The 27,991-nt window shown below is 31.8% G+C and overlaps 1 protein-coding gene and 1 long non-coding RNA gene across 3 annotated transcripts; one reads left to right on the top strand and one right to left on the bottom strand.

Annotated features, from left to right (window-relative positions):
* Positions 1-7: 7 nt before the first annotated feature.
* LOC139498789 (uncharacterized) lies at positions 8-7,904 on the bottom strand. 2 transcript variants are annotated; one of them, XM_071287340.1, is made up of 4 exons: positions 7,770-7,904; positions 6,457-6,684; positions 3,771-4,586; positions 8-920 (listed from the first exon to the last, which is right to left on the bottom strand). In XM_071287340.1, exons 1-4 carry the CDS (start codon positions 7,809-7,811, stop codon positions 915-917), a joined length of 1,092 nt encoding a protein of 363 aa, XP_071143441.1. In that variant the 5' UTR covers positions 7,812-7,904; the 3' UTR covers positions 8-914. The 2 variants fall into 2 exon arrangements, with proteins under 2 accessions (XP_071143441.1, XP_071143440.1); XM_071287339.1 differs by lacking the exon at positions 8-920 and having other exon boundaries at positions 2,623-4,586.
* A 12,728-nt stretch (positions 7,905-20,632) lies between these two features.
* Positions 20,633-27,665, top strand: LOC139498800 (uncharacterized). Its single transcript, XR_011658018.1, has 2 exons — positions 20,633-20,735; positions 27,528-27,665. It is a non-coding gene; the product is annotated as an uncharacterized lncRNA (long non-coding RNA).
* Positions 27,666-27,991: the final 326 nt, after the last annotated feature.

Raw genomic sequence — 27,991 nt, 5'->3', positions numbered from 1 at the left:
ACAAAAATTTTAGTAACAAATTTATTATGTAACAAAATGACAAACAATATAACAAGGAATGCTATAAATAGATATGACTCAGGGATCTCCACATGTTAAATAAGGGTGGTGTTCTATCCTCTACCAACTAATTACAAGCTTCACTCTAATTTTCTCAGATTAAGGATGTTTTCTACTCTGTTTCAAAATAACCAGGATTTTATAAGATTTTCAAATATTGTAATTTTCTCAGATTAAGGATGTTTGCTACTCTGTTTCAAAATAACCAGGATTTTATAAGATGTTCAGATATAGCTTTTTAAAACTATATATGTAATAAAATTATGAAAAGAATAATAGATGTTAATGGTAAATTGTTTTTATGGCACTTCATGGTTAAAACAGATATTTCTTAACATCTGGCAAAAATTCAGAAACAAGAAGAGCAAACATCCATAGATCAGAGTTTTGGGCTCAAACGAGGAAGCTTTATAATTTCATTCTTAATCAGTATAGTTTTGAAAGAATTTTTGAAATTCTACAAGTTTTAATTGTTGTATACAATAAGATACATTCGTTAATGTTTACATTTATAAGTATTGTAAAATGTATTAAAATTAATAAATATTGTCAAAATGATTATTTCATAATCTCCATCCTTAATATGTTTTGTGGTGATCCCTGGTTATTGATTATTTTGTACGACATGGTTTATGTGTGCAATTTTCACAACAAAATGTACTAGTAAGAGCAATGTCATGTACTTCATCTGTCTAGTCTATGAGTCTTCTAAAGTTGGAATAATTAGAGACACAAGATGGTGACATCTCTGACAGTTGACAGTATAATGATATAAATATTAGTGAGAAATGTTTGTCAATACGATATAAGATCTACAACTTCTGTGTTTCTTTTGACTTTGTTCTGACTTAGTCTCACACCTAAAATGAACAGAAAGTCATTGCTTCTTTATTTTTTATTATAAAAACTTTAATTCATACATATAAGACAATACATGTATATTTAATATGTGAGGTATTGTAAAATTGATACCAATTCAAAGCGCCACTCTTACAACGACGAGTAACTTGTTTTGTTTTATTTTCTTTTTTCTTCTTTTTTTTCTTCTTTTTTCTTTTTCTTCTTTTTTTTTATATTATTACATCATATATTTTGTATGCAGTTTTTATTAACTAGGTCTGTGACCTTTGTTTTTACATGTTGTGTTTTGTTTAAAAAAAAAAAACACTATTTATCCGTAAAACAGGAACTACGGCATATTTTAAATTTTAAAAGTATATATTTTTTTGAGAAAACATAGCTTTTGAAATGACCCAAATTTCTTCAGAATTTGAAATGTTAAAAAATATGACAAAATTGTAAATATTACTTTTTGAAACCTACAATTATTATTACAATATTACTGGCAAAAAAAGTTGCCAAAAAACACAATTTATAAATGCATGATTCTACAAAAAAGCAGCCATATTTTCAAAACCTGAATATAAACTTGGTTTGAGGTAGTATGTACATGAGGGTTGAGGTAGTATGTACATGTAGAGTATTTAAAGTCTTTATTTTCATATATAAATATATATATATATATATATATACGAAAAAAAACAAATAAACACCTAAAATAAACAAAGTTCCAGTGCGTTTGTAGTTGCATCTTTCATTGTCTTTTTTTTATAGATTTTAATCATACAATATTTTCACTCTATAAAGGTTAACGAAATCAAATGAGTATGTTATGAAAGTATAGATAGATTTTGAAAAAAATAGAGAATACGTCGCAAAATCTCGAGAGCAAAATGGCAAAATATGAAAAAAAGTTCACAGAAAAATAGGCCAAAATGGAAAAAAATGGAGAATTATGGGTGTTAAAATATATAAAGACAGTCATAGGACAAAAGTGAGTTCCACTCGAAACATGTCCTAACATTACAACTAAACTCGATATTTTTCAAACAAATATAACTTAGTAACTGTATGAACGATTTTAATAAAGTAGATACCAAAAGATGTAGAAATGTGTGAAGTTTTATTGTTTATTTGGCCATATTTTTTGTGTGGTGCGTTTTCATTATCTGATGCGTTACACACAAATAGAATATTTTACGATTTTAATTTAGTTTGTATACATAGAAAACTTTTAAAGAAATATTTTTCTTTGAGTTCATCTCGTCAGAAAATTAAAATGTCAGAGCATGCATAATATCATGACCAAAACCCTAATCATTTCTACATTTTATGGTATTCATTTCATATAAATCAATTATGTAGTTAATTAAAAAAAATTTTTTTTTTTAAATATTCATTTTAGATGAAATGATAGGACATTTTATGAGTGGGAACTCACTTTAGTCCAATGACTGGAATCGAGAATAACTAGAAAAATAAATAATAAAAAAGAGAACAATGGCCCAACCCATTAAAGAAGTAAGAATAAATAACCCCAATCTAGACCATATGTTAAATTCGCTGAGAATTGGAATGTTTAATGATGTCATCTGACAGGAGGTAGAAAGGTAAAAAAAAGTTTTTAAACAATCTAATTATTTTATTTTTTCCTATCTCAAAAAAGGAGTATTTATTCCTAATTTACAATCTATACTTATTAATATTAAATATTTAAATATATTTAAATATACTTTAAAATTCAAACTGTGTTAATCAATACTAGCATGGCACTTTCAAATACATACAAACAAATCTATTTAAAAAAAAAAATCTTTAAAAACAAATGTCTAAAAAAAAATGTTTAAAAAAAAAATCTAATTATTTTTATGTTTTTTATTTAATAAGAAAAAAGAGAACTGTAAATTCAGAAATTATTACATTGTTTTTATAATTGCGAGAAATGCACGAGGGTTATCATCGCAATAATTATTTTTTCAAATTTTTTTTATTTGAACATTGTTGAATCAAACAGTATTTTTCTGAATTTTGCAAAACATAAATTCTAATTTATTCTTAAATAACAAAATCGCAATAATAAATGCACGTAATAATTTTTGAATTTCAGTTTTTATTCTTAATTTACTATCTATATTTAAATTGCATTTTTGAATTTCGAAATACATTTTTAAAATTCAAATGTGTTAATCTATACTAGCATGGCACTTTCAAAAAAATATATATTTACAATTAAGAAAAAATAATAATATAAGAAACAACACTAGTCACAAAAATATCTAATAGTTATATACACAATTAATGCCCTATAAACAACCTGGCCATTGAGCAATGGTGAAGTATGATACTTCTATTTGAACCGGGATAATAATGAAATAAAAATAGAACCGGGATAATAATGAAATAAACAACAAACAACAAATGCACTTTGACTTTTAGGTATATGATACCAAGTACACTAGTAATCACCATATATATTGAATCAACAGTGAAATATACAAACAACTGAATATATTTTGAATGACTATTCTTTATCTGAAAGAAGCAAGGTTTTTTAATTAGCTTTTTCAAAATCTAAAGAACTATGGGTAATTTCATTATTTGTACACCAATGAAAATATAGCTGTGTCATTGGTCGAATTTCCTTCGTTTATGAAGTTTTGAACCAATCAAAACGTTTTGATGTACACTGAAAAAAGCATTACCCAGAATGCATTAGATTCCTAGAAGGCGAATTAAGAATCCTCACTGGTCAAAAGGAAAGACAAAAACGGAAATTTGTCATTTGTCTGCGTGTCAGGAACTAATTCAGCGCTGTTTGCACGTTTCACATCCTGTGTACCCTTATTTGTTGGATAGTCAATTAGACTTACCGAACGATTCATTCTATTTCCGGTTGCTAAACTTGTACTGAAACCAGTACTACACATGTCTTCATTTATATCCGTTGAATTATATTTGTTCATTGGAAATGATGGATATATTTGGTCAACATTTAAACTACTGTCTGCAGTCAAATTCACTATATCCTGGTCCATAGCAATGTTTAATGGTTGTTGCCTGCTTTGATTTGAAATATCGCCATCTTGTTTTGAATTCGTTTCAGTAAAATCCATCAAATAGTTCACATAGTCTTGAAGACTTTTGCTATTTCCACTAGCATCATGAACATGACTTCCCTGAGAAGAACTTTGAGATGAAATTGACTCTACCGAATCTGGAGGCTTTATATAAGATGTTTCTGTCGGTTCTTGTAAAATATCCTCATTTGCTAATATCCAATCCACAATTGCTGAACTAGTGTCCATACTTTCCCTAGAACTAGAGCTTATATCAAGAAAAGCCTCGGGTGAACCACTGTTACTCGGAATACTTCCTGATTGGTCAGTATTTGAATCCTGATAGTTTTTCTCTATAGACAATGCATCATCTTGTTGTTTCATGCATTGCATATGATTTATTCCAATATTAGAATGCTTTTCTTTCTTTGACATTGGTTCAGTCAAAAGAGAAAACAGTTTAGATTTAATTGTTGGTGTTTCGTCAGAACTTTGTCTGGGGGCCATTATTTTTCTTGTCATATTCAAGTCTACTGTTGACGTCACAGGTTTTGCTTGATCTAAATTCAGACGCTTGATTAAATTTTCGGGTATTGTCCCAGAATCCACTTCTATGCACATTTTACGCCACTAGAAATAAAGATTGACAAAATGTTGTATGCAGAGCTGTATTGAACAAAAATTTCAATACCACTGTTACCATGGTTACATGTTTAACTGTTTAAATTGGACCACTTTTATAAGTTGCCACGTACTATGGGTTATGTTCAAATCCTCAAAATGGACACGTTCATTGTTAAGCATATAAAATGTAAACCATGTTTATTTAAATAAATAATAAATTATAAGTATGTTTCGACGTTGTCGTCGCTAATCTCTTTACAAAAAGCATTTATATATTAGTACAAGTCGGGTTAGTCCCTAGAACTACTTCGTGTTAATACATATAAAATCAAATTAACTATGAAAGCATGAAATATGGGTATTTTCTTCAACGAACAGTTAGCTAAAGGCACATCGGCTTTGGACCGGGGACCGTAACGCAAAACCCATGTGGTGACGAGTCTAACCAAACTCATAAATAAATCAACTTTTAAATGTGGGTCATTGTGACCGAATGTTTCGGGGCTGCTATGCAAGTGGTCTTTATTGAGCGTCATCATACATGCAGTATTCATGCTACCATACGATTTTCAGGGGGAAAAAAACTTTATGGGTAATGTGTCGTGGGACACAGGTGATGCCTCACTTGCATTCAACGTTATAAAGGGACATAACGCAAGAACTATAAAAATGACACTACCCTATACATGCATTCACGATCTGAGTTCTAAAGGTAATAAGCAATTGTGAACAAGATTGATAACATTTGGTTGAGGCAAACTTGTTAGAGAATGGTATATGATATTTTGATATTTTTATAATGTTTGCAGTTTTGTAATGCTCTTCCTTTAACCCCTCGTGGTATAAATGTACATTTCTTGATAAATAAATTTGAAAAGGAGTAGGTCCGGTAAGACCCCTTTTTGGCCCCAAAATATAGCAGTTTTACGAAATTGTTAAAATGTAAACTTTTAAATATATATTGGACAGTAGAATGCTTCTGCTACATAAATATTGGTTGTTTTTGGCAATACAATGCACATATATCGAGTACTAGCACCATTAAGTCACGCTAAATTACTGAAATCTTCACAATTCTATCATTTTAGCTAAATTTTAGACGGTTTTCGTGTAAAACGAAAGTGGCCGCATTCGTGTTCATCCTTAATATTGAAATGTAAGTTGTATTTTATGATAATACATAACATATATAAAGATTTTGGATGAACACGGATGCGGCCACTTTCTTTTTTTACAAAAACTATCTAAAAAGTGACATTTTTCGACATATTTGGTAGATTTTTCATATTTGAGCTTGAATAGGATCGTTTTCAATGACTAAATCAGTTAAAATCTTTCACATAAACTAATTAATTCGAATGAAATAGACACTTAAGTGTTTAAAAAGAGGTCAAATTCATTCGTCAGATGAACTTGAAATTTGAGGCCAAAATTGATCCTTACCGGACCTACTCCTTTTAAGCAAAAGTTGAAACTGTAGCAAATAAAAACCATCAACCAAATTGGATTATTAATCGTGTACCTGCATATTAAAATTCAAGCTCACAAAAGGTCGTCTTTAGGGACAATAGAAATGTCAGTCCAGCAGGAATTTATGGCATGTCCCCCATTTTGGGGGCTCTGCACTGCAAACAAGTATTTTTAATACCAACACATAGGGTTCTTGTGGATAGTGGAAAATGTATTGTAATCGACTACTGGTGAATTTTTTAAACTTGGTTTATGTCTATACATTGTAGACAATTGAAAATATGGGAAAGTAAACAAACTATTGTTTTTTTCAGTGCGGCCCATTATATATGCCCCAAATATCTGTGATCAGTCCGCTTTCCCTCTTACCCTAACCTCTTACTGACAGTTCAGACATACAACTTACTGTTTCGAGTTCTCTTCTAAGTTTGAAAATAGCTCTTTCCTTACACTTGACAAGGTCTTCTAGATATTGGTATCGTAGTTTTTTTCTGGCTCTGCATTCCCTGGCACTCTGTCTGCTACGTTCTACCTTTACTTTAGCATCAACGTTCAGTGGTCTTCTACCTGGACGTTTTCGTGCCAATTTTACTGGGACTCCCGATGATTCCAAAATATCCATGACTGTGCTGTCCTGAAACGCAAAATTATTTCATTCTAGTTAGAAATTTGAAAATGTAGAAATTGGTTCATTTTGTGTATAATTATATTAGGTATAATTCCACTGACACATAATCACCCATATTTCTTATTTGTTTGTGCGTTTTTGAAAGAAAAATTATATATATTTCAAATCATTGACATGCAAACATTAATACATATAACTGTTAATTCATATGGTTTGAAAATAGAATAAGGTAGTTGCTCCTTCAAGTTACAACGGAAGATTTAAAACTCGAAAGGTTTCTTGAAACGGTTCCTCATTGCTTCCATTAAATTTTTCCAACCCCTTCCGCCTCTTTTAATTTGATTACCCTGGTTTTATGATGCAAACCTTTATAGATCGTGAAAAATTATCAACTACCGTGTTTTCTATCACAAAGTCACTATTAACTATGCATGCATGGTGACATATGTTCGTCATCATATAGAATATTATATTTAATTTAACTAATTATATATACATGTATATCTTTATTTCCTCCAAGAATGAAGAACATAAGTAAGATCGATAGTTAAAGTAGAATCGGAAGGTAGGACATTATCTTTAAAAAACAAATATATTAAAATAAACCTTAACATAAATATACTAAAACGTGAAAAATGAGATACGAGAGCATGGAGAAATTAAGATTATTGATGTCTTTTTTTTTCTTTTCTCGCAGAATTATCGATAGGTGGTGATCCGAAGGTCCTGATTCGCAAATATTTGTCAAAGGACTGACAGAATTTCAGTATTTTGCAATGCAAATAATAGTGAGAATCGATCGAGTCTGTAGGCATCAACATATTTTTATTCTTCTCAAGAATCACGAACTAAGGGGAAGAAGATTCTAGAACCCTCTTATTTCTCATTGGCGTTTTATATCGTAATCATACTGAATGCATTTTTTATTATTTCTCATCTGTCGTCCAAAATATGCATTATATTTGCCGCTGGACGTTAATTTTTGCAGCTCTCTGTTATCAACATTTATTTTATAAGACGCATTCTCATGCGTTAAAATCATTCTTTATGTTTAATATAAAAATACAAAATAAAAATAAATATTAACTGACCACTTTAAGCCTGCTCCAACCTTTGAAATCTGTTTGCACCATTTGTAGATTGAAAATTACATATCCTTTCACTTTGAGTATTCAAACGTGTTTACTCCTTGTTTTGAAAAACTATTCCATTTATATCTGAGTGGCGAAATTTGATTGGCTATGATGGTGAACTTCAGGGTTCAAGTTATATTAATAGTAACATACTGGAAAATCGAGAGAGTTCTAGTCTATTTTTATGACGTAAACAAGTATTAGTTATCGTTCCTGACTTAGGTCACGTAATCACAATTTGTTATTATTCTGAAAAATTGGACCATGAGCTTGTTCCATATTTTCCAGATCGTTTCCAAAGATGAAATGTGACATTTTATAAAAAATACTTTGCATTGCGATGCTTGTTTATCATAAAAAATATGTATTTGAAAATAAACAAATGGTATCAAATTTTCCAAGTTCAAGGTCAAGTAAACTACATTTTTCCAGATATATGATGAGTTTGTTCTTTTTGAATATCAAAGAGAACAACTTCAAGAATGAATATTGTAGGCCTGTTAATTTTTAAATAGGGTTTGCTGTTTATGAATCATTTGTTTTAAGAAATATGTTTTTTTTTTAATAAAATGTTTATGAATATAATATAGTCAGTACATATATAAGTAGACCATAGTACGGGCGTGCAATAAATATTTAATGTCAGCACTTCTTGATTTAAATTATCTGCATGAATTTTCCTCAACAAACTGTTAGCCAATGGCCCATCGGCTTCGGACTCTGGACCGTTACGCAAGCAAACGTATCTATATAGATTACCGCAAAAGCATTGCACAGTGGCGGATCCAAAACTTTTCCTAAGGGGGGGCCCGCTGACTGACCTAAAGGGGGGTGGGCACTTCAGTCATGCGTCAATGATTCCCTATATAATCAACCAAATTTTTCCCACGAAAGGGGGGCCCGGGCCCCCCAGCCCCCCCCTGGATCCGCCTATGTTGCATTAAATGGGACGGCCACAGTGCCGGGTCCAACCACCCCCTGTTTTTGACGATCAATGCTATCGAATGGGGACAAATGGTTAGACACCCCCTTTTGATACTAATTGGAACCCCTTTTTAAAAATCATGACTGGATCCACTAATAAATAACCAAAGAACATAAGCTTAAGCTTTTAGGGCTCGATCTTTAACCGACTGATGATAAATAAAAAACCCAACATATTAGTACATGTAATAACAGCAGATCTCGTAGGGGGGGGGGGGGGGGGGCATAATAATTTAACTGATAGGGGTGCCGCTGGTTTCTAGTACCCTACCCTTTTCATATAAATAAGATTTCAATAATGCATGTACATGTACCATAATACCATGTACCTTTTCATATATTGCGTAGGCAAAAATGTTACCTTTTTCCATATTGTTTGGTTTTCGTTTTGTGTGTAATGTAACAGTGCAATACCAAAGTGTCAAAAGAGAGAAAACTAGTTGATTAAACACGACTGGGAACTCCAAGAAAGATGACAGAGGAAGTTATTGGAACTTTATTGACCTTATATAATTCAGTTCAAACTTCAATTTGCCAAAAAAAAAAAACCACCATTGGTTACATCATTGAATCATTCCTATTCAACCGTGACATTATTTATGGAGGTTGGTTAATATTTATTCTGACGGTGATATGTTATATCATATATTAATTATACGGTCAAAGGTCATGCCACCTAAGTTTTCCATCGGAGCTCCTCAATCATGTGGTATTGTTTGAAGGAAATAGCCACTAAGTTGTAGCGAGGAATAAAACATTACTTTAAAACGTATGTTGTTTTTTATTTTTTGTTGTTGTTGTTTTTTGTTGTTTTTTTTTTTGGGGGGGGGGGGGGGGGGGGGGGTCCATTAGCAGGTTAACATTTTTGAATTTTGCTAAAAACAAATAACAGTAAATTTAAAATAACATCAGCAATTTAAATTATCTTAAATGAGAAAACAGAATACAGTGAATTGAAAAATTAAAAACAATGTTTTTTTGTTTTTTTTTAAAGATAACAGACAACAGCTACATTTAATTAGTCAGTAACAGTATATTTTCAAAAAAACAGTAATTAAAAGAAAATTAAAATAAATAGATAAATAAACAGAAAACAACTGGCCCCTTTCCCTTTTACAGACATATAGTATAAAAGTCGAGAGTCTACTGTCGAGTAAGATTTTTTTCAAATATACTTTTAAGGTAGTTAGTTTTAAAACTTTAGTTGTTTCCACAAGCATGCACTAGTTGTTTTCATGAAGCAAAACAAACATTAAAAAGGACAACATACTCGAAACATTTTTTAGTTGGTCGAAGTCTCGTGTGGTTTTAATAAAGACACTAGTGCACTCTGGCCTTTTATCACGTGACCAATGTCTTCACCTTAGAAGCCGTTTTTAAAAAGCGTTTGCCTTCCAACTAGATGGCCCGATTTGGTATTAAATATTGGGTTTTTTTTTGTTTTTTTTTATTAATTTGAACTTAATAAGCAGTAAAAACAAATAATTTAAGCTGCCATTTATAATGGAGAAAGAAAAGAAAAACAGACATTTATAAAAGCATTAAAAATAAAAAAAAAGTTTTTCGTGTTTAAAAAATATATGTAAGACATAAATTAAATAAATTCTACATTTGCGTAAAATTCAATCTATTTTAACTTATGGATCAGAAGTATGGATATAAATATCAGAATTCAAACCAAACTTTGAAGCATTAGACAAAAGTAAATTAGAAAAAACACAAAATTCCATGTTTAAAAACATACTTGGGGTTCATGGAAAGTCTTCCAATCTAGCAGTGCGGTGTGAATTGGGCACATTACCCATTAGCATTAAATGTTATCAACTTATGTATAAATACTATGTGCGTCTCAGTGATATTGGTGAACGGTCTGGTGGTCCACATGAAATTCTCAAGGCTGCTTTTGAAGTGGACAAAACTCTCACAAATAGAGAAAATTCATGGTCTAATAAACTATCTGAATTAATGAAATATATTGGAATACCCTTAAACAAGCATTGTAATAGTAATTTCAAACAGAAACTAGTTTTCTACAAAAATAAAATTATATATGAACTATCTAAGATAAAAGATGGAAACTGTGGTAAACTTTCATTTTTAGCCAAATTTATACCTAATTTAAACAACAAGAATATTTAAACTTTAATATTCCTAAAAAAAACTCACTAATAAAATTAAGAATAAGTGCACACTCATTAGCAATAGAAACTGGTAGGTATGCAAAACCAAAAGTACCCTCTAATGAGAGATTTTGTAAATTTTGCACAGGAAAAATTGAAAATAAGATATATTTCTTGATTGAATGTCCGCAATATAATAAAATTAGATCTAAATATAAAATTAATGATATGAATTCTAATAATTTGGATGAAAATTTTACCAAAATGTTAAGTCCTAGGTCTGAAAAAGAATTAAAATTTATTTGTATGAATATTGAAGAAGCTCTTGATTTGAGAGACCACCATACCGTTTCATCAGATAAAAATCTTTTACAGTAGTTCGTGCATATAAACATATATCTTATATGTTTTAAGTAAATTTATGAAAATTTAGAATAATTCTGATGTATAAGTTTATGGTATCAATATCAGTTTATAATGTAATGGTATACATAGAATTAAGTGGCGGATCCAGCCATTTTTAAAAGGGGGGTTCCTAACCCAGGACAAAAAGGGCGGGGGGGGGGGTCCAACTATATGCATGTCCCCATTCAAATGCATTGATCGTCCAAAAAAAAGGGGGGTTCCAACCCCCGGAACCCCCCCTCTGGATCCGCGCCTGGAATTGGCTTATGACTTGTTGTTACATGCATCTTTATTTCATAGATATGAACAGTTGTTTTAATTTTATAATTGTCTGTATTTGGATCACGTGTACGCCTCTATGTCCTCTATTGTGTGCTAGCTCTTTGCAATAAAATATTGAATTGAATTGAATAATTGTTCACATGATATGACTTATTTTAGGAATAATCAATATTTAACCAAAAAATCAACAATTGAAGATATTTAATTGCAGAAGTTTACTTCCGATTTAATATATTTTGCTTCTATTTTCCTGTATACTTCTGTTCGCTATGTTTATAGGTATCCACTTTCACATGATTCAAGTCAGTTCTGGTTCCTGCTAGATTGCGTCACGTGGTCTATTTATATAACCGACATTATTTTTAGAACGTCAACAATATAAAATATGTACCTGTATCTATTTGTTTATTTATCTTTATGCACATTTCGATGAAGAAAAACATGTTTACATCAATTATACACCCCTGCAATTACATAATTCGGATGTGCATATATCGGTTTTTCGTTGTTTATATTGACACGGCTTTTGACCTATATAAATAACTTAAAAAACAACATTCCACAGACTAAGGTCATCACGTTACACATGTACTTCCTCTTTTAATTTTGTTTATAAATCATGGTTTGCTATGAATGAATCATAATTAAACACACGTACTATAATTGACTAGCTTTCAAGGCTAAACACACTTATTGACTATAACACTCAAGGATAAGCTTCAAGGGTACTACAAGTCAATGACGCGGAAAAAAATACAATAACTGGCCGAGTTTACAGTTACATGGTTAAAGCATATATTTGTCATGTATTTTTACTTTCCTAACTAGCGTTGCATTTGAGGCCTGTATAAGAAACACACGTCTTTTCGGAATAAGTTTTAGCGTGATTAAAAAACCTGCTAGCCTACATATTATGAAGTATAGTCAATATATATAGAACAGAATAGAATAGAATATTTGTATTTACCAAAGTAGGGCCCCAGGAGGGCATATCATACAGACAATATTATTATAAACAATAACATATTATGCAATACACAAACAATAAAAGATATGTAACAGGTGTTCCTGAAAATAATAAAATAAAATTTATAATATGCCACAGAAAATACAATCATCAAAATAGTAGCAATGCTTTATTAGTCAATGAATACTATGTTGACATCGACTCAAGTGCATTTACTTAAACATTTAAGGTGAACCATCAGTATATTTCATCAAACAGAATTGTCTTATACTTTGCCAAAATGTAAACTTTACCATGTTTTTTCAAAAATATTCTATAAAGTATTGGTCAAAATGCCATTTGTCAAGCTACAAAAGTCGTGCAAAAACAAAATTGCCCAGATTTGCATAAATAATTCATTAAGAAACACTTTTGTATATGAAAGTGAAAATAAATCTACGAAAAAACCCAAAACAAAAGGCTTACGGAACAACCATTTAAATTCCAAAGGGGTGGGGGTGGAGTGGGTGAGTTATTGTTTTGTTCTGTTTTTAAACAACAACAAAATTCCCAAATTGATGTTTAAAAATATTCTGTTCAACATGTTCAAGCAGAGAACAAAAACATATTCTGAATCCATGTGTTCCCCATATCTTATACTGTAAAATGTTGAACAAAATAATTTGATTGATAACGTTGAAAGATTTCCGACTCAGACATAAAAACATAACGCCTCCAAAAAATTCCAACAAAAAAAAGGGGGTACTCGCCGCGCATTTTTATCAAGCTACAGGTCGTGACCAAATGACACATTTGTATGGATTATACTGGAAGGAGCACCATTATGGATCATTATGTGATTAGAAGCCAAACGGTATGATAGAATTGTAAAATAAAACACGAGAAGATAGCTTTTAGAAAATAATTTGAGAATATCAAAAGAAAAGACAGGGTCACCGTGCGGTTTTTTCCGGCTAAAATCCAAAATAGCAAAATTCCTTCAGAAAATGCACTATTTCAGAGTTACCTCCCCTTAAAATGCCAGTTTCAAAATATTAAAAATCAAGCAAAAATAATAAACACTTCAAAATATTAAAATTTATAAGTTATAATCTTATAAATTTGTTCTTTTAAATGTATATTCACATTAGTTATATCGATTCCTGCATCAAATTCTGCTAACTGGATTGAAAATCTGGACCTTGGATTTTCTGTTTTTTTACAATCCAAGATGGCGAAAGACACCCATACCACCTTAAACAGACCTAGAAAAACGACATTATTCGACTTAACGTGCTTATCTATTAATTTACGGTCATATGTCCTTAATCTAAAGACTGGGTGAGTACTTTGACTTATAATTGTTAGCTTTTTACACATTGTAACTTGGATGGAGAGTTTTCTCATTGGCACTCATATATATCACACCTTTATATTTCTTAATAATTATAGGTCAATGTCACAATAATTAGAAATCAAACAAACATGAAAATTCATTTTTTAAGGAAACGCGAATCAAATGTATTTGTAAGGAAAAAAATAAAAATGCGCATAGGTTTATTTGGACGCCGAAATTACATGACATATTTTAAGCGCCGGAATAATCCACTTACACTTATACATTTACTAAAATACGAATTAAGAAAATATTTTTAAGAAGTTCAAAAACAAAGTTTTTTAAAATAGATATATTTTATTTGATTTTGCTCCCGAATTATTCCGAGGAAGTACCGGGCATTTTTTAAGAGGATTTCATGATCTATTCGACCTTTAACGGTTTACTTTTTCAAATTGTGCCTTGGATGGAGAGTTGTCTCATTGGCACTCATACCACAAATTATTATGTATCTATTGTACACTTGACTGGAGAGTTGTCTCATTGGCACTCATACCACAAATTATTATGTTTCTATTGTACACTTGGATGGAGAGTTGTCTCATTGGCACTCATACCACAAATTATTATGTATCTATTGTACACTTGACTGGAGAGTTGTCTCATTGACACTCATACCACAAATTATTATGTATCTATTGTAAACTTGACTGGAGAGTTGTCTCATTGGCACTCATACCACAAATTATTATGTATCTATTGTACACTTGACTGGAGAGTTGTCTCATTGGCACTCATACCACAAATTATTATGTATCTATTATACACTTGGATGGAGAGTTGTCTCATTGGCACTCATACCACAAATTATTATGTATCTATTGTACACTTGACTGGAGAGTTGTCTCATTGGCACTCCTACCACAAATTATTATGTATCTATTGTACACTTGACTGGAGAGTTGTCTCATTGGCACTCATACCACAAATTATTATGTATCTATTGTACACTTGACTGGAGAGTTGTCTCATTGGCACTCATACCACAAATTATTATGTATCTATTGTAAACTTGACTGGAGAGTTGTCTCATTGGCACTCATACCATACATTATTACATTATTATGTATCTATTGTACACTTGACTAGAGAGTTGTCTCATTGACACTCATACCACAAATTATTATGTATCTATTGTAAACTTGACTGGAGAGTTGTCTCATTGGCACTCATACCACAAATTATTATGTATCTATTGTACACTTGACTGGAGAGTTGTCTCATTGGCACTCATACCACAAATTATTATGTATCTATTGTACACTTGACTGGAGAGTTGTCTCATTGGCACTCATACCACAAATTATTATGTATCTATTGTACACTTGACTGGAGAGTTGTCTCATTGGCACTCATACCACAAATTATTATGTATCTATTGTACACTTGACTGGAGAGTTGTCTCATTGGCACTCATACCACAAATTATTATGTATCTATTATACACTTGGATGGAGAGTTGTCTCATTGGCACTCATACCACAAATTATTATGTATCTATTGTACACTTGACTGGAGAGTTGTCTCATTGGCACTCATACCACAAATTATTATGTATCTATTGTACACTTGACTGGAGAGTTGTCTCATTGGCACTCATACCACAAATTATTATGTATCTATTGTACACTTGACTAGAGAGTTGTCTCATTGGCACTCATACCACAAATTATTATGTATCTATTGTACACTTGACTGGAGAGTTGTCTCATTGGCACTCATACCACACATTATTATGTATCTATTGTACACTTGACTGGAGAGTTGTCTCATTGGCACTCATACCATACATTATTACATTATTATGTATCTATTGTACACTTGACTAGAGAGTTGTCTCATTGACACTCATACCACAAATTATTATGTATCTATTGTACACTTGACTGGAGAGTTGTCTCATTGGCACTCCTACCACAAATTATTATGTATCTATTGTACACTTGACTGGAGAGTTGTCTCATTGGCACTCCTACCACAAATTATTATGTATCTATTGTACACTTGACTGGAGAGTTGTCTCATTGGCACTCATACCACAAATTATTATGTATCTATTGTACACTTGACTGGAGAGTTGTCTCATTGGCACTCATACCACAAATTATTATGTTTCTATTGTACACTTGAATGGAGAGTTGTCTCGTTGGCACTCATACCACAAATTATTATGTATCTATTGTACACTTGACTGGAGAGTTGTCTCATTGGCACTCATACCACAAATTATTATGTATCTATTGTACACTTGACTGGAGAGTTGTCTCATTGGCACTCATACCACAAATTATTATGTTTCTATTGTACACTTGGATGGAGAGTTTTCTCGTTGGCACTCATAGCACAAATTATTATGTATCTATTGTACACTTGACTGGAGAGTTGTCTCATTGGCACTCATACCACAAATTATTATGTATCTATTGTACACTTGACTGGAGAGTTGCCTCATTGGCACTCATACCACAAAATTATTATGTATCTATTGTACACTTGACTGAAACTTACACAATAGATAAATCGTTGTTATTTCTAAGCCGCAGTTCCATCTACGCCAAAACGTACAAACAATAGACCCGAATCATTTAAATTCATGCCTATGGCCTATAATGAGTAATTTCATCAAGTTTTGACCGAATAAAACAAAATATTAAGTATATCCCTTAAAACAGTCGGGTTGTTGTCGCTTTGACACATTCCCCATTTCCTTTCTCAATATTTGTATTTGATGTAGGAAAAACAAATGGGTGCTTGCAAGGACGTCGACATATAGCTTTTATTTTAAAGTGTGAACACAAGTATCGTATTTGATTCTCTCATCCCGACTTCTTTCTGTTGTCTTTCTTACTATCCTTTCTTCATTTTCCTTTCTGCAATGCTCTCAATCCTATTTCATTGTTTCAAACAGAGGACATATTATGGAACTTATGATATTTATTCTTCACGAAATACATGTTGATATGATATTCGAATTTCATGATGAATATTTATCTGAAATTGTTTGTAATAATGTTTCCAAATGGACATCCATTATAAAGAACAAATACTTTGAAATAAGCTCTACACAATTCAAACACACATTTCATTTCATACACAAGTCATATGCAATATGTCAAATAGTTTATAATGCGACCTATGAAATTTGTCGAATTGTTTATAATGCGACCTATGCAATATGTCAAATTGCTTATACTGCAACCTATGCAATATGTCAGTTTGTTTATACTGCAATCTATACACTATGTCAGTTTGTTATACTGTAACCTATGCAAAATGTCGAATTGTTTATAATGCGACCTATGCAATATGTTAGTTTGTTTATACTGGAACCTATGTAATATGTCCGTTTGTTTGTACTGGGACCTATACAAGATGTAAGTTTGTTTATACTGGGACCTATGCAATATGGCAGTTTGTTTATATTGCTACCTATACAATATGTCAGTTTGTTTATATTGCGTCCTATACAATATGTTAGTTCGTTTATACTGGAACCAATGTAATATGTCAGTTTGTTTATACTGGGACCTATGCAATATGTCATTTGGTTTATATTGCTACCTATACAATATGTCCGTTTGTTTATATTGCGACCTATGCAATATGTCAGTTTGTTTATACTGGGACCTATGCAATATGTCATTTGGTTTATATTGGTACCTATACAATATGTCCGTTTGTTTATATTGCGACCTATGCAATATGTCAGTTTGTTTATACTGTGACCTATGCAATATGGCAGTTTGTAAGTTTGTGTATACTGGGACCTATGCAATGTCAGTTTGTGTTTACTAGGACCTATGCAATATGTAATTTAATGTATATACTGGGACCTTTTCAATAAGTCAGTTTATTTATGCTAGGACCTACGGAATATGTAAGTTTGTGTATACTAGCTGGGACCAATGCAATATGTAAGTTTGTGTATATTCGGACCTATGTTATATATCAGTTAGTGTATATTAGGACCTATTCAACATGTAAGTTTATGTATACTGGGACCTATGAATATGTCAGTTTCTCTATAAATTGGATCTACACAATATGTAAGTTTGTTTATTCTGGAATCTATGCAATGTGTCAGTTTGTTAATACTGCAACCTATGCAATATGTAAGTTTGTCTATACTGGATTCTATGCAATATGTCAGGTTTTTTTTATACTACGACCTATGCAATATGTCAGTTTGTTTATACTAGGATCTATCCAATATGTCAGTTTGTTTATACTAGAACCTATCCAATGTTTCAGTTTGTTTATACTCGGACCTATACAATGTGTCAGATTGTTTATACTGCGACCTATACAATATGTTAGTTTGTTTATACTAAGACCAATACAATATGTCAGTTTGTTTATCTTAGGACCTATGCAATATGTCAGTTTGTTTATCTTAGGACCTATGCAATTGTCAGTTTGTTTATCTTAGGACCTATGCAATATGTCAGTTTGTTTATCTTAGGACCTATATAATATATCAGTTTGTTTATCTTAGGACCTATGCAATATGTCAGTTTGTTTATCTTAGGACCTATACAATATGTCAGTTTGTTTATCTTAGGACCTATACAAATGTCAGTTTGTTTATCTTAGGATCTATACAATATGTCAGTTTGTTTATCTTAGGACCTATACAAATGTCAGTTTGTTTATCTTAGGACCTATACAATATGTCAGTTTGTTTATCTTAGGACCTATACAAATGTCAATTTGTTTATACTGAGACCTATACAATATGTCAGATTGTGTACACTGAGACCTATACAATATGTTAGTTTGTTTGTACTACGGTCTTTGTATTATATTAATTTTTTTTCTGGTACCAAGGTGATATGTTAAATTGTATATTCTGGTACCAATTTAATAGTTAATTTTTTTATACTGGTACCTTATAGTATGTATTATGTCAGTATGTTATCTTTATTTATTTTTTGATTCTGTCTTAAGTCGGGTAATTTAAAATTTAAAATTAAATATCGGTAATGAGAAAGTGTACAGCTATCTGTATTTATGTTTTGAATTAAAAATGTATTTAGATATTGAAAAAAAAATTGTGTAGTACATTTATGTTTCTTTATGACATATTGTTAATGTGTACGATTGCAATATGTGTGTCACAAGGTTAACAACCGTGTACACTCGCTGGTTCCATGCTCTCCTGGTTCCCGCTACTACGTTACAGGTATTAGGTAATTGTTATATGTGTAACGTACTGAATATTGCGATCGGGAACCAGTCTAGTTCTAGGCTGACTCACAACACATGTGTTCAATGACGCATTAAATGTAAATACAGGTTTATTCTAGTTAATCCAAATACAGGTTGATTCCAGTTTATCATGTACTTTTCCATTAACATTGGTGGTTTGGATGAATCATCTAGTACTCTAAAAAAAGAAAAACCATAAGACAACGAATTACTCACGTGTACATTTTTTACATTGATATATTTTGCGATAAGTCAAGGGGCACAGGACATTTTATCGAAATTACTATGGGACATTTGATCGCAGACTTTATAGCAAATTTTAGCGCAGGATTAGTCCGTATTTTGGATAGCCCATGCATTTTAGCGAAAGCCTGGTTGAACAAAATCACCATAATAAAACTACATGTATGAACAGTACTGCATGCTGGCTTAATGTTTGATAGATATAAGAAGTTTTAGTATGACTTCAAATGAGACAGCTCTCCATCCAAGTCACAATTAGTAAAAGTAATCCATTATAGGTCAAAGTACGTCCTTCAACACGGAGACTTGGCTCGGACCGAGCAGCAAGCTATAACAGGCCACACAAATGACTATTGTAAAATATACTAACAGGAAAACCAAGGGCCAGACTCTAATCTATATAAAAAACGAGAAACACCATGAACCACATCAACAAATGACAACCACTGAACAACATTCCAGTTGCTTTAAATTGCTTTATTCGGCATGGCATTTTTAGATGATCAAGATACATGCAACTTATCGGTTTATAGAAGAGTATAAGCCCTTTGCGTCAAAGTATGCGCAAATTATCTGACCGAATACTTTGTAGTTTAAGATTCTTTGCTTCCACCTAAACTATTGGCAGAAGTTTCATGTAATTTAAAGCGAACTCGTATTTAAAGTGATACATTTTATAGATGTCACCCAGCCAATTACGTTTTTTTCCTCCATAATATCATAAACAAATATATCAACAGCATAAATACATGTATGAAAATAGGTTAAGATGCATTAGTGTTCGTGTCTTTCACCGAATGTGCAAGCAAACCTTTGCGGACATGTAAGTTTTGTTTTAGTATAATTTAAAATTCATTTTCATTAATTCTTGTAGGTAGATAAAGAGTTGGAAGATACAAAAAGACAAGTTACACACATCACAGTTCAAAGATTAGAAAGCATACAAAACCACGGCAACATGCTTTACAAGGGGTGTTGTACCAGGATTTATATAAAAGATCCACATAAGACAGTAGGTCAACTTACGAAACAACTACAAATTAATGGATGCCTAAATAGAGGAGCTCTGGGTCCTTTGTCAGAAGATATCGTTTTCGTTTCTAAGATGTCATGTTACGCATTCCTGTCAACAACAAAAAAATGGCGGTCGATACCATGGGGTATTCTGAACGAAAAAAAAAACAACAACAAAAAACGAAAAAAAGTTCTCTCAAATTACCTAGAAAACGAAGGACATATAACAACACGAACAAGCCTCATCAATAACAAGGACTGTATCAGGGTCTCCAGATTGATAATTAGATTCTGCTTTACATGTAACACCCGTCATGTTGCTCATGGTAAGTACAATGTCACAATCATAATTGCTTTTAATTTTGTTTTTGAATGAGTCCTGTTTGTAAAGAAAAGTATTAAAACAATCCAATGCAATCTCCCATACAGACAGAGTTGTCGTCCTTTCCCTGAGGAGGAAGGGCCCGGCCCCCCTCTTTTTGGGAAAAAATTTGGTTGCTTATATAGGGAATCACTGAAGCGTGACTGGAGCGGGCCCCCTCTTAGGTCAGTCAGTGGGCCCCCACTTATGAAAATTTCTGGATCTGCCACTGCATATACAGGAACCCAAGAACAAAAAAACTTCAACACGAACTCTTTATTCATTCAAAATATAGTCTCAAACAAAAGAAAGGTGGCCATACTATCTATATGTATTTCAAACTATAAATATTCATGGGTTCAGGCAATTCAAAGCCCAGGGGAGAAGGTTCATTTGTCAGTTTTTAAAGAATAACACTTTGTCCGATCTTTTAGATAAGGCTACACGTGTTATGTAACTATACTTCAATTGCGGATCATTTAAACAGGCGGATGTGTGTGTGTTAGAACCCCCTTTTTGACGATCAATGATTTGGGATATATGGTTGGACCCCCGTCTTTATACATCCGCCCCTGTACTTGGTATTTTCCAATTTAAAGAGTATGAAGGTGGTAAGGGTGTCTTTCGCCATTTTGTAAATAACAGAGAACCTATAAGGGAGCTACCATTTGATTTTTATGGGGGGGCTAGGATGAAAAATTTTGTCCTGCATTTTTTTTTAGTTGTAATCTCTGTCCTGCCTTTTTATTTTTCACTCTATTTGGTCCTGCATTTTTTTATTAGTTTATCCTGACTTTTTTTACCTAAATTGTCATCCTGACTTTTTTTTTTTTTGCAATTGTCTCATCCTGCCTTTTTTTTTACTCAAAACTCCTGTCCTGCCAATTTTTTTCAAATTTCATCCTAGCCCCCCCATAAAAATCAAATGGTAGCTCCCTAAAAGGTGTAGATTTTCAATCAAACTACCAAAATGTTATGAAGAATGAGATAACTAATCTGAATTTTAATTAAACTGACATTTATAAGATTATCACTTATGAATATAAATATTTCTAAGCATATATTATTTTTGCTTAATTTTTAATGTTTTTAAAAAAGCATTTTAAGGGGAGATAACTTCACAATCGTGCATTTCTGAAGAAATCTACATGAAATTTTGCTATTTTATATTTTAGTCGCTGAAAATCCTAGCCGTTGACCCTATATTTTCTTTTGATATTCTGGTATTTTATTTCAAAATTTAGATTCTGAAGTAATCATATAATGATAATTTTCCTGTAAAATCCATACGAAATGTGTCATTTTGTTACAACCTGTAGATGGGAAAATTCCAGGTGACCTATCATTTTTATTATATTTTTGAACATATCAAATAATATACTACGTGTTAGCAAAGTATGAAGACTTTCTATAATTTTGTAATTTATACTCCCCACCACCTTAAATATAATAAAAATACTATCTTTAAGATTCAAAGCCTCTACAGCAAGGTTGACAATAGCAGGGTGTTATTATTTAAGGTCCGTTTTGGTCATATCATCAGCTTGGTCAACTTGGTCATAACATACAGCTTTTAACGTGTTATTGTGCTTTAACATCTTTGTTTTCCAAATTTTTGACATTCAGATTTCTGAAGGTAATTAGGGAGCTACATTGTACCATTTGATTTTTATGGAAAGGGGGAGGCTAAGATGAAGAAGAAAAAAAGCTGAACAGGAGTTTTGAGTAAAAAAAAAAAGCAGGATGACAATATATGTAAACAAAAAGTCAAAAATGAACTAATAAAAAAAGGCTGAATAGAATAGTTTAGAATAGAGTGAAAAATGAAAAGTCCAGACAGAAATTATAACTAAAAAAATAATGCAGGACACAATTTTTCATGCTAGCCCCCCCCCCCCCCCCAAAAAAAAATAAATCAAATATATGACCCTTACAAAAAACGCTTCGGATGCATTAAAATAATATAAAGTTGGTTTTTACCTGAAAAAATTGTAAGATCTTATTGAATGAGTATTATTTCTCCTATTTACCATATCAGCATTTTTGTTTTACCTGGAGTGTATAGGTTCTTTGTAATTTATTGTGTCGTACAACAGAGACAGAAATATACAATACGGTAGTAAACATGGTCAAGGACACCACTATTAATAGATGTATAGTAAGTTGAGTATGAACTAATTTTGTTGAACTTTAAACTTGTTGAATGAGTCTTATTTCTCCTATTTACCATATCAGCATTTTTGTTTTACCTGGAGTGAACAGGTTCTTTGTAATTAATTGTGTCGTACAACAGAGACAGAAATATACAATACGGTAGTAAACATGGTCAAGGACACCACTATTAATAGATGTATAGTAAGTTGAGTGTGAACTAATTTTGTTGAACTTTAAGCTTGTTTATAGCGGACGACAATTTTTTTTTTTTTGGTGGGGAGGGGGTAAAAATCATTAACTATGCCTAGCAAGAACTTTAAAATACAGTTACTCAGCACAAGAAAGGATAAAAAGAAATATTCTGCAACAAAAAAATGCAAGAAGCAGATTAATGTTTACAAAAGTGAAAATAACGATTGTGCGTATATATAAAAGATTTAAAATCAGGAAAGCTTCATCAAATGGTCGTCCACTTTATAGTTTTATAGACTTTTTGAGATATCGATCATTTTAAACTATTTATACTATAGGTAATTGACATTATTTCATTACGGTCTTTTAGTTTTGTTTTTAATTAATGAATTGATCGCTTTATAGCAGAGAAAATTAATGCTTTCATGTTATTTTGTGGTATCTTGTGGGTATTTGGTGAATTAATGACTGTTGTTCATTTCACGTTAACATGGTCTAGTTGCAAATATTGAATTCATATATAGGTGAGAACAAATATGTTAGGATTTGCAAAGTAAGTTAAACACGCGAGAATTGGATTGCATTAAAATAAAATTGAGAATGGAAATGGGAAATGTGCCAAAGAGACAACAACCCGACCATAGAAAAAAACAACAGCAGAAGGTCACCAACAGGTCTTCAATGTAGCGAGAAATTCCCGCACCCGGAGGCGTCCTTCAGCTGGCCCCTAAACAAATATATACTATATACTAGTTCAGTGATAATGAACGCCATACTAATTTCCAAATTGTACACAAGAAACTAAAATAAAAATAATACAAGACTAACAAAGGCCAGAGGCTCCTGACTTGGGACAAGCGCAACAATGCGGCGGGGTTAAACATGTTTGTGAGATCTCAACCCTCCCCCTATACCTCTAGCCAATGTAGAAAAGTAAACGCATAACAATACGCACATTAAAATTCAGTTCAAGAGAAGTCCGAGTCTGATGTCAGAAGATGTAACCAAAGAAAATAAACAAAATGACAATAATACATAGATAACAACAGACTACTAGCAGTTAACTGACATGCCAGCTCCAGACTTCAATTAAGTTGACTGAAAGATTATGATATCATTGATGAACATCAGGCACAATTCTTCCCGTTAGGGGTTTAGTATCATACCATCATAATACATATGAGAAGAACATAACCCGTGTCATGACAACAACTGGTTTTTGAATAAATGTGTTTAGAAGACTGGTCTTGGAAAAGAGGACGATATACAGATTTAAATAGAGAGCATGACAATCCCCTTTGTCAGATTACCCCCCCCCCCCTCTTTTTTTACGTTAACTTGTGATTAAATGTCCTTCTTACCTACCGGACAGTTGGGTATTTGTACACGAGCATACTGACAACAGGACACCACCTTTTTTGTAAAATTAAAGCTTCAGACAGGAGATGTGTATAAGGTGCTCACACACATGTTTTATCTCTCCACATTATTTTTCTGTTCTAATTCAAAGCTTGTTGTATTAATGCAATTTGTCAATTGTTGCTGTCTGAAAAGATGTTTTTTTTTTAATTATTGGATCCAATTTTTAAAAGGGGATTCCTTACCCAATAAAGGAGGTTCCAACCATATGTCCCTATTCAAATACACTGATTGTCCAAACAAAGGGGGGTTGCAATTTGATCCACCACTGATCAGGCTGTTGGTTCTCTATAATTATTGTTTTACACTCTGTCATCGACCTGTTGCCTTTTCTAAGTGGATGGAAGGGGTTAAAAGAACATGGGAATGAAGGACTGAAAGTTGTATCGAAGGGGAGGGAAGTGGGAGTTAGGGTGCCACCGGCAGATACCGAAGTGAACGTTTATGGATACGGATGCGGGATGCAGAGATCACTTATCCATTCTCTCTTTTATAGTTTTCGTTTTTATTGTTGTTAAAAGCTGTACGGTGACATATAGTTGCTTAAATCTTTGACTGCTTGTTGTCTCGATGTCGCATTAGCTATCCTAGGACAAACTTCTTAACAATTTTAATAAAATGGTCATATTTAGTCTGAAGAATCGCTCAATGAGTATGACTTGTATTCAGTCATAGGTTTTCTAAGATGCATTATGATATGTTGTTTCTTGTTTGAGGGTCTGAATATGGCTCTCAGAATAAAGAATATATTGGACCAATATTACAGAGAATAAAGACCACAAATAAAGATAAGAAAACAATAGACAAAACAATGAATTGAGAATTACGATAGACAAAACAATAAATTGAGAATTACGATAGACAAAACAATAAATTGAGAATTACGATAGACAAAACAATAAATTGAGAATTACGATAGACAAAACAATAAATTGAGAATTACGATAGACAAAACAATAAATTGAGAATTACGATAGGCAAAACAATAAATTGAGAATTACGATAGGCTAAACAATGAATTGAGAATTGTGATAGGCAAAACAATGAATTGAGAACTACGATAGGCAAAACAATGAATTGAGAATTACGATAGGCAAAACAATGAATTGAAAATTACGATAGGCAAAACAATAAATTCAGAATTACGATAGGCAAAATAATTATAAATTAAGAATTACAATAGGCAAAACAATTATAAATTAAGAATTACGATAGGCAATACAATAAATGAAGAATTACGATAAAATTAAGAATTACGATAGGCAAAACAATTATAAATTAAGAATTACGATAGGCAAAACAATAAATTAAGAATTACGATAGGGAAAACAATAAATTAAGAATTACGATAGGCAAAACAATAAATTAAGAATTACGATAGGCAAAACAATAAATTAAGAATTACGATAGGCAAAACAATTATAAATTAAGAATTACGATAGGCAATACAAGAAAATTAAGAATTACGATTAAATTAAGAATTACGATAGGCAAAACAATAAATTAAGAATTACGATAGGCAAAACAATAAATTAAGAATTACGATAGGCAAAACAATAAATTAAGAATTACGATAGGGAAAACAATAAATTAAGAATTACGATAGGCAAAACAATAAATTAAGAATTACGATAGGCAAAACAATGAATTAAGAATTACGATAGGCAAAAACAATAAATTAAGTATTACGATAGGGAAAACAATAAACTAAGAATTACGATAGGCAAAACAATAAATTAAGAATTACGATAGGCAAAACAATAAATTAAGAATTACGATAAAATTAAGAATTACGATAGGCAAAACAATGAATTAAGAATTACGATAGGCAAAAACAATAAATTAAGAATTACGATAGGCAAAACAATGAATTAAGAATTACGATAGGCAAAACAATAAATTAAGAATTACGATAGGCAAGACAATAAATTAAGAATAGAGAATAATGGGTCAAAAGTAAAGACAGGAAAACAATAGGTTAAAATCATAAATAATAGAGAAAATGACCTATATAAATTTAAAAGAATACAGTAATAAAGACCCCTTATAAACCCTTCCAGACCTTCTTGTATCCCTGAAGCATGTATCTTATGTGTCTCCTAAAGGTTTTAATGATGCACATTATTAGGGTGTACTATTCTGTAGCCGTTTCCATATAAATATAAGAAGTTGTGGTTTGATTGCCATGCATATGGAGTTTCACATATTTATACATCTCGAGAAGACAAACAAAAGAGAAACCAGAAAATGGCCATTGACATCAGGTAAAAAACAGAAAAAAAACTACTTAAAGAGTTAATGTTCTAAAAATAAAGTGTCATTTACCCTTTTTCAAAGTTCACACACGCTAATCTCTTTACACAATATTTGGAAAAAATCCGGGTATATGTACAATTTTTTTGATTCGAGAGTCACTGTTGATATAAATCAAAAGATCAGTTGTATAAGGGACGACATCAAAAGTTCAATGAAGGATAAAAAACTTAATTCACATAGTTTTTTCACTGACCCCCCACCCCCCTCTTAACTTAATTTGGGAAAATTGATTTACCCATATGGATATATATGTAAAAATCAATGTCGGATAACCAAATCTTGCAGCCGTTCAACCCCCCACCCCCAAACTATTTGAATTATGTTTTTTTTTTTTATCTTACATTGATCTTTTGATGTCGTCCCTAACCTAGTACGATAGTAAAAGATTCAGACACGAATAAAGGGCCTCATGATGCGAATATGTCGACAAAAAAACAAAGTAATGGCACTTACACAATCAAGAAATATTTGAGCAAACTGTTAAGGTTTTTTTTCTAGAGAGAAATTCGTGAAATATTCTTCCGGACTAGGAAGCCGAACAATGATAATCACACATTGCATTAATTATTCTACAGTCAAACTTTATCGTATTTTATTGGTACATTTTTATTTATTTGCAATAATATACATTTTCAAAAATTCCTTTTTACATACAGTTTTATTCATTTTCTTTTAGAACACAACACAAATTATGGAATGAGAATTGTTAATTAAGATAAAAAGGGAAATCAGACAGATGATTCATTGTAAAGAAAGAAAAAGAGAAGAAGCTATCGCCAAGAAGACATTGAGATCAAAGAATTCGAAGCAACTTACGGACTATGGATTTTTTTGGAAAAAATAATTCGTTTTTTGACCCCAAGAAAAAAAGTTTGTTTTACCCTCAGCTGCCACTATATGTAATGCTTAAATTGAAAGATAAAAAATTGTTTTCAACTTGTGGCCAAAAAAATACATTGTTTTTCTCCGGAAAAAAAAATCCATAGCCCCCCCCCCCCCCCCCCCCCCCCCGAAAATCAAATGGTTGCTGCCTTATGGACATTGACCATGAACTTATTGTCTTATACCTCAACGTTAAATTATAAACTTTTAATTTGGTTAGTTTACTTGTAACATTGAAAACGTTGTTATATTTTGAGG

This window comes from Mytilus edulis, chromosome 12, assembly GCF_963676685.1.
Source record: "Mytilus edulis chromosome 12, xbMytEdul2.2, whole genome shotgun sequence".
In the NCBI taxonomy this organism is placed as follows: Eukaryota; Metazoa; Mollusca; class Bivalvia; order Mytilida; family Mytilidae; genus Mytilus; species Mytilus edulis.
This window is presented reverse-complemented; position numbering and strand designations above follow the sequence as displayed.

Excerpts from the sequence above, each read along its gene's own strand:
- LOC139498789 (XM_071287339.1), bottom strand. The coding sequence starts at position 7,811 with ATGGTGCAAACAGATTTCAAAGGTTGGAGCAGGCTTAAAGTG. Across the intron at positions 6,685-7,769 it reads GTTGGAGCAGGCTTAAAGTG|GACAGCACAGTCATGGATAT; the intron begins GTCAGTTAATAT and ends TTTGCGTTTCAG. Across the intron at positions 4,587-6,456 it reads TTAGAAGAGAACTCGAAACA|TGGCGTAAAATGTGCATAGA; the intron begins GTAAGTTGTATG and ends CTTTATTTCTAG.